The sequence below is a fragment of the Podarcis gaigeae genome (genome assembly GCF_964106915.1).
Source record: "Podarcis gaigeae genome assembly, chromosome: 10".
Taxonomy (NCBI): domain Eukaryota; kingdom Metazoa; phylum Chordata; class Lepidosauria; order Squamata; family Lacertidae; genus Podarcis; species Podarcis gaigeae.
In genome coordinates, this window is record NC_139686.1 from 44,425,065 (window position 1) to 44,442,498 (window position 17,434).

A 17,434-nucleotide genomic window follows, 5' to 3' on the forward strand; every position below is an offset into this window, starting at 1 on the left:
GCGGGGTATCACCAGGTTATTGACTGATAATTGGCAAGACAACTTGTGAAGACTCATTTTTGGCTAACGCGCTGCTGAATCTTCTTACAGCCAGATGCTCCCAGATCTCAACAGTTTTGGATTCCTTCCCTGGTGCTTTCCATCTCCCAAATGATATATCCCTCACCTCAAATACTCCTGAAGTGTAGGTGGGTTCCCATGATGCAAGATGTAGTGATAACAGCAAGAACCTTTATTTAACTACATAACTGGGAAACTGGGGCAAAGCAACTGCTTATATACATTCCTGAAAGCCTGGGACACTCCCACTCCCAACATGATTGGCTGTCTAAACTTCCAAGTTGCGAATCACGACTCAGAGTTCAAGGGCCAATGGCAGAGGCCCAAATCCTGAAATGTTCTGTGTCATTGGACATCATGTATTGAATCAGAACACAGGAGCTCAGTATCCTTAGTCCAGACTCAAGCTCAGGCAAACACAGACCACTGAATACATAACACCTCCTAGGAAAAAGATATGTCTTTGGCCTTGTCATCAGTAAAACAATGATGTAGGCATGGAAACAGGACTGGAGCTACTCAACAAGCATCAACTGCAAAAGAGCCCAACTAAACATGATAGCATTCCCAAGATTAGCAATTCCATGAATGTCTTGCTAAAGTAAACAGTGGGTCTGGTGGGCCCAGTTTGGACCCTGGCAGATTGCAATGGTGGAAGGGGGTCTTCAATGCCCACTGAGGTCCCAACCCAGATTGGATCTGAGGAACACCCATACGATTCACTTTTAAAAAAAGCACTTATGCAGTTACTAATTGTGGTGAATGATGTCACATCTGATTTGGTCCCCTGGCCACACATGCAGGATCTCAACCTACCCACAGGGAGGCAGTTGCCCTAAGGTGTCTTTCTATGGAAAAGTAAAAGGATGGAGCTCATTAATACTCACACTTCCTAATCCTAAAGGTAGTACTGCCACAATCCATGGATTATTGACAAATACAGACAGGCAGCACCTGAAGACGCTAAATTTAAGAATATTTAGATCCTGTGTGTACGTGGGTGGTGCTGTGGTTTAAACCACTGAGCCTCTTGGGCTTGCTGATCGGAAGGTCGGCGGTTCGAATCCACACAGCAGGGTGAGCTCTCAGTGCAAGGAGATAATAGGTACTGCTGCAGCAGGAAGGTAAACGGTGTTTCTGTGCACTCTGGTTTCCATCATGGTGTTCCATTGTGCCACATAACACAGAAAGGTGTCTGGGGACAAATGCCTGCTCCCTCGGTCTGAAAGCAAGATGAGCTCCACAACCCCAAAGTTGCCTTTGACTGGACTAAACCATCCAGGGGTCCTTTACCTTTTCTGACTCAGGAGTGCACAGCTTAAACAGTTTAGTGGCTTTAGCAAATGAATAGTTTGGATGTCCACACATGTCCTTGTGCCATGCCTAGAAAGCATGGGTCTGAGCAGTTTTCTGCTTTACCTGCCCTTTTTAGGCAGGGGTGGCTGGGTGGGTGGGGGTCTGGCATGGATAGGTGCCTAGACTGGAAATCGAAAGGAGCCACTGTGATATTTCTGAATAGAGTGGGGTATGTCCAATGAATAACTGAATGGATACATATACTTACTTGTTAAGTACAGTGTTTTATTATCCCTTTATATTTGTTGGAAGCCTCTAAGAGTGGTTGGGGCAACCCAGTCAGACGGGCAGGGAACTACTACTACTACTGCTGCTGCTGCTGCTGCTGCTGCTGCTGCTACTACTGCTAATAATAATAATAATGTGTGGGTTTTGGTGTTTTGTGGTTTGTATGTTTGTTTTTACTTACTGAACAGGGTAGAAAGGTTTTTTGCTTCGATCAGTTTGAGATTGCTCAATGATGATTACTTGATTGGGAGCTTCCATCTAAATATGGAATAACAAGCAAAGGAGGTTTAAGACACTCTCTCTCTCTCTCTCTCTCTCTCTCTCTCTCTCTCTCTTTAAACATACCAGAAGCTTTCTGTACATTAAGCTTATCTGGGAAAATACCTGACCTCCATCCAGGCAAGAAAGAGGAAGGATCAGAGTCCAAGGGCATATTCCAGCCACACAAAAACATTCAAGGAAGGTGTGAAGCAGGGCAGGTGGTGGGGGAGGGCCTGGGAATAGTCCCAAGGGTTTGGAGGGCTGTGTTTGCTTCCCCATACCTGCCCTAAAAGGTAGCATAGAAGTATCTGAAATAAGTTAATAATGAAAATGAGGGAGGAAGGAAGGAAGGAAGGAAGGAAGGAAGGAAGGAAGGAAGGAAGGAAGGGAGGAGACACACTTGCCTTAATACCAAAAGTTTTCAAGTAAAACGTTTCTACCGGCTTCAGCCCCAAATGGGTTTTGACAAATTTGGGGTGTCCAACCACTCGAATGTAGACTGTGATCTGAAAATGGTTTTTCTTCTGACAAACAAAAGCGCTATCTGCTGTTGAAAAATTAAATCCTTTGTTTGTAACAATGTAATATCCCACATCTGGGCTGGAAAAAAACACACACAAGAGGAATCTGTAAGTGGAATAATATTTCAGCAAGTTACATCGCTCAGACAATATCATAGATGTGGATACTCCAGTAACAAATTATTCATGTCTTTTTGGAGGGGGATCTTTGAAGTAATAATGGATTCTTAAATTAGCTTTTAATGCTGTGCAGGAAATAGGTAGAGATACCTAAACACCTCAAGGACTTCCTTTTAAAGAGAGTGATTGGCTCTTTCCAGGGCTGACAGGAAACAGAAGGGAGCACTGTTGCTCACAATGCCTCTCTGACACAGTGAGCGAAAAGACTACTCGTTTTTCCCATGTAACCCTCATTTTAAAACATCCAGTCAGATATTTATGATGGTCAGTGAACCAATAAGTCAAAATACAAATATGAAACGCAAAATCACAGCCTCAGCAAAAAAAAAATATTTTAAAAAATGCCTAGCTAAGAACTAACAACCACATCAGGACTAAGAGACATGCTGATGTTTTGCAGCTGCTCATTAATAAATGTAGTAGCACCCTCAAGGATGATACTCTTTAAGTATACTCTTTAAGATTGAGGATATTTTGTGTGCCATCAAACCCCCTGATGTAAATGACAGTAAAAAAAATACATGGAAGATTGTTTCAACCTCCTGCAGTATTATCCAGTAGAATTTTTCTGGGTAATAAAAAATTCCCTACATTTGTAGTCTCACGAAGATTAACACCCACTTCAACTGATCTCCAGTTTAGATAATATAAGTATGTTTCTTTCTACTTCCTCGTGTCTGTTTCACTTAATGCTAGAAACAGATCTGGAACACTGATGCCCCTGGTGTTCCCAAATTGCTTCTTTGCGTGGACAGGCAGAGTCCCCAGGTCCCGAGCGCCCCCCCCCCCGTCATGCGGAATAACGACTCAAGACAACGTGCTATGGGATAAATTGGCCACAACTTAATTAAATTTCAAATGTGGGTAGACCTTGGCTCCGGCATTGGGCGTTCTCCCTCCCCAGTCCCCAGCTGGGGACCTAGGGAGCATCAGGGTTATCCAGTGTTTGGGGGGGGGGGCTGGCTCTGGAGAACATATGTTCAAGCAGAGATAGCCGCCCCCGTTACGCCGCCGCCGCAGGAGAGAGCAATGTGGACCTTTTGGCGTACGGTCAAAGCCTCCCTTCCGAAACCCTTTAACGGGGAACCCTGGTATCGCTGCTGCAAAGAGGAAGATGGACAAAAGGATTCCGCCCAAGGCCTGATACCGCCAAAGTTGTGACGTTTTGCTACGGGAAAGGCGAAACCTGCCAATGCAGGGAAATTCCTTTCCGGCCCTTTGACAGCGACCTTAACGTAGCAGTGCCCACATACCTGTGAAGAAAAGTAAACCAGCAAAACCTGTGAAGAAAAGTTAACCTGCAAAATAAGGCATTGACTGAGGGTGGGTAGGGTGGGAGAAGCTCTGGAGCCAAGTGAGGATTCCCAGGTAAGATCCTCCCTCTATTGTGTGGGCAGGTAATCCCTCCCCCACCTGGCCTGATCTCCTTGGCAACGCTTCCCCCAGGTGGGATTGGACAACTGACTGAGGTAGGCGGAGACCTCCAGGTATCCCACCTGAGGGAAGGCAAAGCCAAGCCTATGCTGATGGAGCTGCTCCAGATCTAGGGGCTGCGTGCGTCCACGCAAAGATTGCCCCCCGTTTTATGCAGGGAGCGGTCATTTCCTAAAATCATAGGCATAACCTGAGACTTGCAGCAGGCTCTAGCAGGGACAAATCCAACCAGGTCTACAATCTCCCATCTTGAGACAGCAACAGTATCAAGCCCATTTTTGTCCCTCATTTGCTTATTTGTTTCCTTCCCCACCCTCCATCTCAGTCCACGGCTTTGTGTTGTGTCCCAGCCTGGAGGAGAATTCTGGAGAGCATTAAACCTACATCCTGTTTTGTGACATTTTGTTTTGGTCCTAATAAATATACTGTGCAACGTGGATTAGGAGGTGACCACTATGCAGAGTCACTATGAGGATGGCCGCTATCATGTGCTGTTTAAACGTGGGTTTCTACCAAATATGAGACGCTTCTTTTCTGCTATCGTGTATGGGGCAAAGGTCTCAAAGGCCGTCTAGAAAGAAGCAGTGAATTAGCTATCTAGGACAATTGTGCCTCTCTGTCTGCATCTCTGTAATACATCACTTGAAAGCTACAGCCCAAGACTCAAAGTCTCCATTATATAGAGTCACTTTGTTCATTAAAGGAAGGCTGAACAATGATCCCTTGTCACATGGTACTGTGGAAACCCACTTTCCTCCCAGCAAATGAAAGGTGGCTCTTTGGTGTTCCCTCCTTTCACTTGGCCATTAGAGGTTAGAATGTATAGCCTTTTGCAAAAGATTTATTTCAACTTTATGGTCTCTCGGGATGGTGAAGAAAGAGCAAATGGTCCCTTTTGAGACCTGTCACTTTCTTCATGAGATTTTAATCTACAGCAGAGAAGAGAACCGGCTCATAAATAATGTCCGCTCACTTCTGGATTTGTAAAGCATGTAATAAAGAGGACATCAAGTTTCGAAGATACAAATGTCTGAAAATCAGACTTTATCTGTATTTTTAAATGTTTCTTCTACATTGGAGAGTAAACATTTGGTAGTCCCAATATTACCCTGCTGCTGAAAGAATTGATATGCCCGGTTTTGGACAACAAAGACAAAAAGATATATAGACTGAGAAGATATTCACTTCTTCTCTTTTGTACTGCGGACTCCTCCACCCCAGCCCAGTCTCATATCCCTGCTCATATTATGGGACTACTTCTAAAAAGATGATAAAGCAAGAAATGGTTCTAACAATTGTGCATTTCCAAGAAATAAAATAAGGTATTCATAGATATGAATGACTTCGGACTACTGCACATTTCCAAGAAGTAAAATAATGTATTCATAAAGTAAGACTATATTAAGTTTTAAGCAGTAACACTTAACCATAACTACATTGACAGTCACTTGATTTCTAACAGGATGCAAGAGCATTAGAGAGGTGCCTTGTTTTTATGACCAGAGCAAACCCCCGGGTGCTTATTACCCCTGATTTAAAGGTAGGTACCCCTGACCATTAGGTCCAGTTGCGGACGACTCTGGGGTTGCAGCGCTCATTTCGCTTTATTGGCCGAGGGAGCCGGCGTACAGCTTCCAGGTCATGTGGCCCACATGACTAAGCCGCTTCTGGTGCCTATTTATCTACTTGATTTACACAATACCAAAAATGAAGCTCAAGCCCCCAATTTGTTTCAGGTGAAAAATGTCTCTTATTTTCAAAGAATAAGAAGAGCAGCATTGCTGGATCATACCAGAGGTTCGTTTCGGCCAGCATCCTGCTTTCTGCAGATGCTTCAAGGAAGTCCACAAGGAAGCATGAAGGCAATAGCTCTCCTCATCTGTTCCTCCCCAGCGAACAATATTCAGAGGCAGCCTCCATGCTGAATGCCTGCAACTAACGGATGCAGGGTGTCCATGTCGGACATGAGGACAGAAATTAGAAATGCCATCTTGAAGATGACTCACCCAGTAGACACACAGTCAAGTTGAACAGTTTAACTGGGTGTGCACTGGGTGAACCACCTGCTTGGCCTTCCTCATGTCATCTGCGTGTCTGGCATGGACACCCAGCACCCATTAGTTCTCCTTAATCCTTCCCTCCCCAGCTGTGCACACTCCCCAAGAATGCCTCCTGTGTTGCAAGGTCCCAGGTATAACTCTCACATCTCTTAAGTGGGGCTGGGGGTAACTCCAGTGTCTGAAACCCAGGAGAGATTCTGCCAGTCAGCAAAAGCTGTATGAGCCAGACGGACTGTTTTCTGACTAGGGACAAGGCAGCCTACAACCTAAGAACCCAATCATGATGTTTTATTCTGTTTTTAATCTGTTGGGAGCCACCCAGAGTGGCCGCGGAAGCCCAGCCGGATGGGTGGGGTATAAATAAATTTATCATCATCATCATCAAACCCATTTAAATTTGTAGTTCAAACATCAATTCAGTCTCTTCCTCAAGAGAAGCTTGTGGTGTCTATTTCTTTCCAATCTGAGCATCACAATGAAAAAAGGATGGAATGTGATAAGCACTTACAGCTTTTCATAATTATGGTTGAACAGGCTGCTCCAGGGAGATATCCGATATGGTTGCCAGGCGAGGGACAGATAGGATTTTTCAACAGACGCTACGTTCTGCACACCACTGTCATACTCTTGCATGTCAGGAGAAGAATCCTTTACAATCACTGGAAGGAGATCACACCATCAGCAGACCTGTCATATTGTTGTTTCTGGGATTCTGTCAGGCTAGAGGAAGCATGCCTTGGCCCTGTATACCCGAAGGAGTGTCTCCACCCGCATTGTCCAGCCCATTGTCCAGCTCTGAGGGCCTTCTGGCAGTTCCCTCACTACGAGACGTGAAGCTACAGGGAACCAGGTAGAAGGCCTTCTTGGTAGTGGCGCCTGCCCTGTGGAATGACCTCCCTTCAAATGTCATACCGATAAACTATTTGACTTTTAGAAGACGTCTGTAGGCAGCCCTGCTCAGGGAAGTTTTTAATGGTTCATATTTTATTGTGTTTTTAATATTTTGCTGTGAGCCGCCCAGAGTGGGTGTGGCAACCCAGTCAGATGGGCGGCATATAAACAATAAATGATGGTGATGGCATCTTGAGCCATAGAGACGCTCTTGTACCATCTCTTGCTAGTTGTGCTTGGATAGCAGTTTACAGGATTAGAATTGCAGAATCTTGGGGCCAAAGAAGATGATACATTGTGTGTGCAATTGCATGCAGGGCGCAGCAGCCCCCTAAACAATTATGCAAGAGCAAGGACTTTTGGCTGTACAACTGAAGTTCCTTTCCCTGTGTACTCCCCACACACTCCTAAAAGATGTCCTGGGTTTCCTCCCAACCCTCCAGAGCAAATGTAGGGAGTGCACAGGGTTTGTGGTGAGAGGAGAGGGAGGGGAAGTTCTGCTGCACAGTCAAAAGTGCTTGCACTAGCAGAACTACTGAACTGAATACCATCCAAGGTGTCCAGGTCTTTCTGCTCAATGGTGCTGATTGGCCCATTGAATCAATGACAGCTCCCCTCCTGGTGCAATTGTGTATATTCATTGGCATTAGACATGGGACATGTGAGTTGCACTGATCTCCAGCCCACAGAACACAGCAAACCAAAAAACAAAATTAAGGAAATAACTAAGTCCAAGCCTTCTCATACAGGCCCCTCAGGAATGTCAGTGATCAGTTTGATAGGTAGATAAACAGATCTTGGCTCAAGTCTGGGTGTTTTTAGTTTCATGCTTTCCATCTTCCAACCCCACTATTATATTACCGTATTTTTCGCCCTAAAGGATGCACTTTTTCCCCTCCAAAAATGAAGGGGAAATGTGTGTGCGTCCTATGGAGCGAATGCAGGCTTTCGCTGAAGCCTGGAGAGCGAGAGGCATCGGTGCGCACCGACCCCTCTCGCTCTCCGGGCTTCAGGAAGCTATCCACAAGCCTTGCAAGCTCGGCGGGAGGTCCCGCGGGCTCGCAAGGCTTGTGGGCGGCAGCCTGCAGCCCGAAGCACGGGGCGGCCTCCGGAGGACACCCCATGCTTCGGGCAGATGTCCGCAAGCCTTGCATGCCCGGGGGGAGGTCCCACAGGCTCGCAATGCTTGCGGGCAGCAGCCTGTTCTGTGGGCTGGGGTCAGGGGAAGCTCGGCTTCCCCCACTCCAGCCCCGCGGCTGGGGGGGGAATATTTTTTTTTATTCATTCCCCCCCCAAAAAACCCCAAGGTGCGTCCTATGGGCCAGTGCGCCTCATGGGGTGAAAAATACGGTACTTTAAAGTCTCAGGTGTATGGAGGTGGACATATCTGTGCTGAAGGATGATCCCCACCCCTACCCACAAAATATACATTTCCACTTACTTTGTCCAACATTGCCAGACCATGTTTGAAATTCTAGAGGGTCCTCCAACATCTCAGAATGCTTTCTCTTTTTAGATACCAAGGAAAGACTAGAAGGAACATGAACATTGATACCAATTGATTAAAATATGAATGCAATATTTCAAAGAAAGATCATGTGACAAATGCTATCCTAAATTCTACTGAACACAATGTAACTTAGGTAAAGGTAAAGGGACCCCTGACTGTTAGGTCCGGGCGCAGACAACTCTGGAGTTGCAGCGCTCATCTCGCTTTAGTGGCCAAGGAACCCAGCATTTGTCCGCAGAAAGCTCCCGGGTCATGTGGCCAGCATGTCTAAGCCGCTTCTGGCGAACCAGAGCAGCGCACGGAAACACTGTTTACCTTCCTGCCAAAGCGGTACCTATTTATCTACTTGCACTATGACATACTTTCGAACTGCTAGGTTGGCAGGAGCAGGGACCGAGCAACGGGAGCTCACCCCGTTGCGGGGATTCAAACCGTGACCTTCTGATCAGCAAGCCCTAGGCTCTGTGGTTTAACCCACAATGCCACCCATGTCCCTTACAATGTAACTTACTTCTGAGTAAAACTTGCACAAGACTGAGCTGTTCAACATTTAAATGCTGCCACCTTGTGGAGAGATTGAAATCTGATTTTTGTGCTCCTTAACAACATGAATTTGCTGACAGCAGCTCTTTCCTACAAAAGGAAATGCTTCTAAAATATGACGAGCCTCTAAAAGATGCAGCAGAATTCTTTTCTTTCTTTTTGCAGGTGAAATTTAAATCAGAGTCATTTTTTTCTTCACACTTTTTCTTGCTAACCCACGAGGGGGAAAGCACTGGTTACAGTAATATATATTTTAAATTACCTGGGGTTGTGAGAGGGTCTTAACGGGGAGCCATTTAAAGCATGATTATTTGATGGCGTGGAGTTATTCCAGGGAGTTGGCGCATTGCCTGTCTTCAGACTGAAGTCATGGTGTGCACCACACGCTTGTCCGATAGCATTTGTCTTCCAAGAAGTCTCAAAAAAGTTGCAAGGGAACTTATTGGTGGGCCCTACGGAAGGGAGAGGTGCTGAAGGTCGCAACCCGGTAGGGTATGAAATATCATAATACGTGACTGTGGAGAAAGAGAGATAGAGAAGCATTGCATCACCCAGCGTCACCACTTCAGATGAACACTGAACACCCAATCCAGAATGCCAACCAATCAGGACTCACACAACCAACCTTTGGTCTGTGGTGGAGAGCAGGGCTCCGATCCTGAATCTGGCGGGGAGTCTGGGAGCGTGTTTTGCCTGGAATTGGAGTCAAGAGGGGCAGGGCAAAAAAAAAAAAGCAAAAAGCCATTATACAGATAACAAAAATGTATCTTCCAACTTTTCTTTTTTTTCTCTTTCTTTTTCTTCTTCTTTTTTTCTCTTTCTTTTTCTTCTTCTCTTTTTTTCTCTTTTGTTCCTTCTTTCATGTATATCTACTTATTTGAAATATATATGTATTTGCAATATTTTGTAACAATTATGTTAAATAAACAATAAAATTATTAATTTTAAAAATGTAGTTTCTATGTGTTTACAAAAAAACCCCACAAACCTATTTGTTAGCTATGCCAAGCCTATGCGAATAGCTTTTAATGCAGATCTACATGTTACGTGAGCTATTAAAGTCTCGTTCTGCGAGGATTCCTGATAGGCCCAATAAATGTGTCGGTCACACCACCCAAACCCCCCACAGATGGCATTATAACAAGTACTGAAGAGAAACTGTGGTTATTAAGATCTGCAATTGATTCTCGGGAAATTATGATATCAGGGTTTGTACTCTTTCCTTCTCCTTCCAAAGTGAGTCTGCTATTCTAATGACCGCTGACACTTGTCTTACCACAGATTCACATGTGTTATATGATGCATTGACATATTCATAGTTGCCTATGGAAGAGGAAGAAGCACAATCCAGAACTGATAATATTGTCACTTTCTCGGCATTGGCATGGCTCCATTAAACAGAAGCTTGGGGCACATTTGCTGTTCTCTCCCTCCCATTCCACAGGATATTTCTAAGAATCAATTGAGCTGTTGAAGATATTAGCTCAGGTCCTAAGTTCACAACGAAAAGTTTCCCATTCCTTGTTTTCCCCTGTGACCTTTCCCAGCCCCAAGCCTATTCAGAAGGTATGGAACAATCTTGAAGAATGTGGGGTGGAAGACACAGGAGGAGGGATAAAATAAATCTCATTGCTGTTTAGCAGCCATTCATTTGTCATTTGTCCTTAAAAAAACTATTTTGAATAAGGCATGGATCATTTCAGGAATGGCGCGTCATCCCTGCCATTATTTGTGTGCGATTTTAAGAAATTGCTGGAGGAGGGAAATGATGAGGAAAACAGTGTACTTTTCATACTTACAGGCTTCCAAACGATTCAAAGTCACTGTCTATGAATTCTTCCAGCATCCGTGTATCCACCAATGCATTCTCCAATGCTCTGTGCACGTCTTGCCCTTAAGATTAAACATGGAGAATTCGGGCTATGGTTTTCAGCTGAAAAATGCTGTTATATATTCATTTTTTTCGGTGACCACATAATTCTCCACCCCCATCGTTCAGCCCAGACACTGAGGTCCAGCACCAAGGGCCTTCTGGCGGTTCCCTCACTGTGAGAAGCGAAGTTACAGGAAAGCAGGCAGAGGGCCTTCTCGGTAGTGGTGCCCACCCTGTGGAATGCCCTCCCATCAGATGTCAAGGAAATAAACAACTATCCGACTTTTAGAAGACATCTGAAGGCAGCCCTGTTTAGGGAAGTTTTTAAATGTTTGATGTTTTATTCTGTTTTTAATATTCTGTTGGGAGCTGCCCAGAGTGGCTGGGGAAACCCAGCCAGATGGGCAGGGTATAAATAATAAATTTATTATCATTATCATTATTATATTATTATTCTGACTTCAAAGATTCCAGGCACAATAGTATTACAATGTCAAAGGGGGAGGGGGACTACAGAACTGCAAGCAGCAAATATATATATATTAGTTGTCCAATACTAAAAAACAAACTGAATTATCCTTTATATATTTATAGCTTAGAAAATATGGGATGTGGCTAATGTGAATATGTGTGAATATGTGGTTAGATCTCAGGAAGATGTTTTGATTAATATGCATGTAAAGTTGCTGCCAGAGGATTTTAGGGTTTTCTGAACAAGATGACTACAAAGTTCATTCTCTTATCACTGTACATTTAAATATTTTAAAATGTACAGTCGTACGTCGCCTCCCGAACGCCTTAGGAGTTGAATGTTCCAGCTCCCGAATGATCAAAAATGGGAAGTGAGTGTTCTGGTTTTCTAATCTTTTTTTGGAAGCTGAACATCCGGCGCAGCTTCTGCTATTGTTTCCGGCACACCTGCGCAACTGGGAACCAATTGGAAGCCGCACCTTGGCTTCCCAACTTTTCAGAAGACGAACGGACTTTCGGAACGGATTCTGTTCAACTACCCGGGTATGTCTGTACTAAGATTTTTAAAATTAAAACCCCACATGCATGCAGTGCTGGATAAGATCACAGCTTGAAGCTGCAGACAGTATGGTGAACATTCGTGTGTGTTAAAACCTCAGGTTCAAATCTCTACTCAGCCATGAAGTTTACTAGATGGGCTCACGGCAGTGATCATCTTTCAACCTAAACTTCCTCACAGAGTTGTTGTGTTGTAGAGTCATGCATGGCACTAGACCGAGACTACCTGGCATCCACACTACTATTCTTTAAGCACCAGGAAAACACTTTTAAAAAAACATCTTACGCATTTTAATGGCTTTAGGTCTGCTCTGAGGTCTGTTTACATTTTCTCTGTATTGAGTTACAGTGGTACCTCGTGTTACAGACGCTTCAGGTTACAGACTCCGCTAACCCAGAAACAGTACCTTGGGTTAAGAACTTTACTTCAGGATGAGAACAGAAATCACATAGCGGCAGTGGGAGGCCCCATTAGCTAAAATGGTACCTCAGGTTAAGAACAATTACAGGTTAAGAACAAACCTCCAGAACGAATTAAGTTATTAACCCGAGGTAGTACTGTATTTGATTTTATGCTTCATATACTCTGTAGTCCCTGTAGTCCAAATATGAAGCATAATATATAAATATCATAAATGAATCAATCTCAAGTTCCTGGGAGGTAAGGCAGGATATATATATATTAAAATATGTTCTTTTCTAGTCATTCACATGGCCCCACCCACTCAATACATGTGCTCTCTTTGGAAACGAAATTGGGAGAATAGCCCAGCAAAAAGTAAGTCATCTTTTGGTGTATATGAATAAGGAGTGATCAGAAGAGGCAACAAAAATACAACATATTTCCTTAGTGCGGACAAAACGATCTTTTACTTTAGCCGTTGGCCACCTACCTTCGAAGAACTGTTGAAGAGCCTCAGTTTCACCCACAACATCCATGGGCAAGTAGGAGGAGGAGGCAGTTTGCACCCCAAACCACTTTGCAAGCGTTCAGACTTGCTCAGCTAGTTACGGAGAGCCGGCACTTTTTCAGAGGGCTGCTAACATGTTCAAAAAAGATCTCCTTCATTCTTGTCAAAACACACAGGCTACGTGTGCCGGAGAGAATCCAGGACTGTTGCAAATGAGCTCCTGGTCAGATTTGAGGGTTTCAGCACCAAATAAAGATCCTGCCACAACTTTAGGACCAAAACGTGTACAGTATTTCCCCCTTACGTAAAGCTGATCCCAGTTTCCTTCCTTAAGGACCTTTACCCTTTAATTCCCTCTGCTATGCGGCATGTGTGCAATTAAGAAGGCAACAAAGGTTGCTTATCTCTTGCCTGTCCTTCCCCTGCATGTGTTTATGTATAGCTAAGGCAAATGCTATAAATGGAGGCATGATCAGATTTTTTGCTTTTTCTTTTCTTTTTAAAAAGCTAGTCTGAAGATGCAGCCATTTCTTGATGATCAGTCACGGTTCGAGTTGTCGCTTGTTACACCACTGTGCTACAATGGTTAGACTGTTGAGCTAGGATCTGGGAGACCCGAGTTCAAGTCTCCACTCAGCAATGAACTTGACTGGGTGACCTTGAACCAGTCCCTCTCTCTCCACCTAACCAACAGAGTTTATTGTGAGGGGGAGAAATATGTAAGCCACTGTGAGATCTTTGAAGAAAAGTTGGGGTATGAATGTTACAATACATTACAATACATTTTGTCCCATTTCTGCATTAATCTGATTAAACAACAACAACAAAATCCATATAAAAGTTTAAAATGCTCATTTTTATCTCTATATACATTTCCAGACGTATTTTATCTTAAAATACAGTTGACATTTGGGTTGTTGTTATTTCTGAAGCCAACACCTGTATAGCAAAGCAAGCGTAAAACCTGAAGGATAATTATATTCCAGGAAGTGAAATGCAGAACAAACTTCATTCTTCTCCACCCATAGTTGCACTTCTTATGTACTTGATGTATAGTACCACAAACCTCCAATATATTTGCCGTGTGTGTGACAGACAGACCTGTATTTGGTAAAATAGTTAATGAAGTTTCAGGTAGCTTTAATTCCTGTGCACTTTTTTGCAAAACGAGCATAACTTTTAACTTTGCAATTTGCCATGGACAAGTTCAGTGATATTTGGAATCCATTCTTACAAATACTGTAATAGGTTAACATCTGGTGAAGTACAATAAAAACACCTTGTAAAATATAGTTTTGGGTTTCCCCCCCCCTCCCCCTTTATTTTCCCTTCTACACAGGTTCTTTCTTTTTTATGTCTCACCATGTTTAGTGCACATATAATTATGTACTTTCTGAACTTTCAATAAAGATGTTTTTTAAAAAAGAAAAACAAATAAAACTTTGCAATAGTCTTTCTCCATTTACCCTCATGGCAGGAAAACAGCAAAACTTCTCTGTTGAGGAAGGGAACTCCAAGGAATCAATTCCAGCTTAAAGCCATGAAGCACACCTAGAGGAACTATGGGGAACCATGGATGGAAATGCAAACCAGGGAGCCAAATGCAGCCCTCCTGGCTGCTTCTCTAGCTGGTCCCAGGAACTCTCCCCAGACCACAATCCTTACCAGCTCCTTTTTTTACCCTCCTTTTGGCCTGGCATGAATGTGCCGCCAAAACTCTGGTCCTATTTTTTGCTTACCTGGCTGGAGGACAGAGAAGACTGTACAAATGTTCGTATGAGCTAGCCTACTATAAGATGGTAAGACTCACACTCATTTTCCTGCCTCCTTTTGCGCCTGGCCCTGCCCACCATTGGCATGCGGCCCCCAAACTCCTTGTTGCTGGCATCTGTCTGTCTTGGGAGACAATGGAGGAGTCCATCTTTGACGCCCCGACTTCTTACGGTTATGCTTAATACACTATCTTGGGGTGGAGTTGTATTCTATTCCTACTCAAGAGTAGACCCATTAAAATCAATAAATGTAACTCAGGTTCATCCATTTGAATGAGTCTACTCAATGAGTAGGGCTTTGGTGATTTTTTGTAGATCAGCTTGGATGATGGACATTACCAAAAAGGCCTGCCCATCATAAGGATAATTACAGAGTACCATAAATAAAGATGGAATAGATGTGCAAAATATGCAGATTGCCTGTTTAGCTACACAATCCAGATTGAGTGAAAAGCAGCATCTGGCCACTAGCAGCGTGGTTATGTGACTTGGCCTCTGGGGTATTTTAAACATGTTTATGGCCATACCCTGGTAAGTCATATGCCAAAAGCTCAGATGCCATGAAAAGATGGCACACAAGGCAAGGAAAAATGGTCCTCTAGTATTTGTCAGAGTTATTTTCTTTTTAAAACGCTGAATAGTTGGGATATGTACACCTTACATTAAGTGCACAAGCATTTTATTTAGGTTCTGGAAGGAAATAGAACTGGTGCATAAATCTTCACTCCTTGGAAGCTCATATAGGAAAAGGGGTGGGGCACAGAATGGTGTAAGATAAGAAAAAATACAAGATAAACCAAGAAAGTAAAAGATTCAATACAGAAAAAGAGGTTGGGGGTAGGGTAGGATGACTTGGAGGACTAGCTGCTGGGAGCCACAAGTGGACAGAGGGGCTGTCGTACCGAGCCCTTGCTTGCAGGCTTCCTATAGGCATCCGGTTGGCCACTGTGAGAACAGGATGTTGGACTAAATGTCCAGAAGGGATTTCTCATGTTCTCCACTCAGAGGTAAAAGGCAAAGGATGTGGGTGGCGCTGTGGTCTAAACCACTGAGCCTCTTGAGCATGCTGATCAGAAGGTTGGCGGTTCGAATCCCCACGACGGAGTGAGTTCCTGTTGCTCTGTCCCAGCTCCTGCCAACCTAGCAGTTTGAAAGCACACCAGTGCAAGTAGATAAATAGGTACTGCTACAGCGGGAAGGTAAAGGTGTTTCTGTGCACTCTGGCTTCCGTCACGGTGGTCCGTTGCACTAGAAGCTGTTTAGTCATGCTGGCCACATGACCAGGAAACCTGTCTGTGGACAAACGACGGCTCCATTGGCCTAAAAGCAAGATGAGCGCCGCAACCCCATTGTCACCTTTGACTAGACTTAACCATCCAGGGGTCCTTTACCATTACCTTTTTACTCCAGAGGAAAACCCCTACATAGATATTTCCAATCCCATAGACACCAGGTGGGTAATTTGGGATACCAACTTTGAAGCAGCTTTACTACTTCAAAGCCCTAGTTTTTGGTTGGTATTGCCATATATATTTACCCCAAGCTATTAACGCCAAGTTCCCTATAGTAATGGGAATATCTGTGCAGAAACATGTCCCTCACAATTTGCAGAATGCGCACTTCTCCTTTTAAAGTTTGACACCACAGGACTCAAGTTTGAGTTAACTTTTATTAAGTCGAAATCCTACATTATAAACTCTCCAGAACACAAAAATGTACACAATATTTGAACAGCATCAAACCTGCGTTTCACAACTGTTAAAGTTACAATCGCTATAGTACACCTGAATATCCTCTTGCCTTCATTTCAAACGAAACAATAATGTCCATCCTTAAATAAAATAATCTTGCTGAACTCCAAGAGTATGTGGCGCATTTTGCACAGGAGGAGAAGCGTTGGACCCTTTTCAAAATAAATATCAATGTTGTGACAAGGATTCTGAACCACTCTGAAGATATGTACATTTATGGAAGTGCATGCAAGCACCAGAAGTGTAGCAGTTACAGCTCTTCCTTGTAATATCCGAGTTTTGCCAGCGACATCTCTTTCCTCAGCTGCATAACCTCCCAAAACATCTGATCAACTGCACAAGAAAGAAAGAAAAAACCCAAGACATTTTAGTTGCAGCTAGATTGGTTGTAAAAAGAGAAATGGAAGCATGTGTTTACTATGGTGAACTGTTGGTGTAAGAAAGCTTTGTTCTTAGGAGTCTCAGAAAAATTAACTCATTATCTTAAGGCTCAACCAGTGGACTTTGCTGCCACTTGGAGGACTTTTGCCATACACATAAACAAACAAATGAAGCTACCTATCCCAGTGAAGCATGACTTCACTGAGCAACACCTCTGACATCTGACTTTGTTTGACTGTGTGGTCCAAACCATGCCCCCTTTCACCCAACCCTACTTAGCAACATTCTCTTTTTTTCATTTGCTGTCTTATGGCTCCCTCTCTGCTTTGTACTTACCTTGGTTTTCCACGAAGTGATTGTTTTCGTTTTTCCTTTACAGTGGTACCTCGGTTTATATACGCTTCAGGTAACAGACTCCGCTAACCCAGAAATATTACCTCAGGTTAAGAACTTTGCTTCAGGATGAGAACAGAAATCGCGCAGTGGTGGTGCGGTGGCAGCTGGAGGCCCCATTAGCTAAAGCGGTGCTTCAGGTTAAGAACAGTTTCAGGTTAAGAACGGACCTCCGGAACGAATTAAATACTTAACCCGAGGTACCACTGTAGTATGTTTAGCGTTATTTTACTAAGATTTACTAGTACTGCTTTCCTTTTAAAATTTTAACAAAAGGTAA

At 43.7% G+C, this 17,434-nt stretch overlaps 2 protein-coding genes across 6 annotated transcripts in view; both read right to left on the reverse strand.

Annotated features, from left to right (window-relative positions):
• Nucleotides 1-13,201, reverse strand: part of MYRFL (myelin regulatory factor like) — a 34,822-nt gene extending 21,621 nt beyond the window's left edge. Inside the window, exons 1-8 of one of the 3 annotated variants that reach the window (XM_083699156.1) lie at nucleotides 12,840-13,196; nucleotides 10,844-10,937; nucleotides 9,670-9,737; nucleotides 9,307-9,496; nucleotides 8,433-8,521; nucleotides 6,609-6,759; nucleotides 2,310-2,505; nucleotides 1,826-1,902 (exon numbers count right to left, since the gene is read on the reverse strand). In XM_083699156.1, the coding sequence (XP_083555282.1) occupies nucleotides 1,826-1,902; nucleotides 2,310-2,505; nucleotides 6,609-6,759; nucleotides 8,433-8,521; nucleotides 9,307-9,496; nucleotides 9,670-9,737; nucleotides 10,844-10,937; nucleotides 12,840-12,885 (911 nt within the window). In that variant the 5' untranslated portion in view covers nucleotides 12,886-13,196. Of the gene's footprint in view, nucleotides 1-1,825; nucleotides 1,903-2,309; nucleotides 2,506-6,608; nucleotides 6,760-8,432; nucleotides 8,522-9,306; nucleotides 9,560-9,669; nucleotides 9,738-10,843; nucleotides 10,938-12,839 lie in introns of all 3 variants that reach the window. The other 2 variants (XM_083699155.1, XM_083699157.1) reach the window with 2 other exon arrangements.
• A 3,078-nt stretch (nucleotides 13,202-16,279) lies between these two features.
• Nucleotides 16,280-17,434, reverse strand: part of RAB3IP (RAB3A interacting protein) — a 50,445-nt gene continuing 49,290 nt past the window's right edge. For all 3 annotated transcript variants that reach the window (XM_083699354.1, XM_083699355.1, XM_083699356.1), the window contains exon 11: nucleotides 16,280-16,713. In XM_083699354.1, coding sequence (XP_083555480.1) covers nucleotides 16,631-16,713 — 83 coding nt within the window. In that variant the 3' untranslated portion in view covers nucleotides 16,280-16,630. The remainder of the gene's footprint in view (nucleotides 16,714-17,434) is intronic.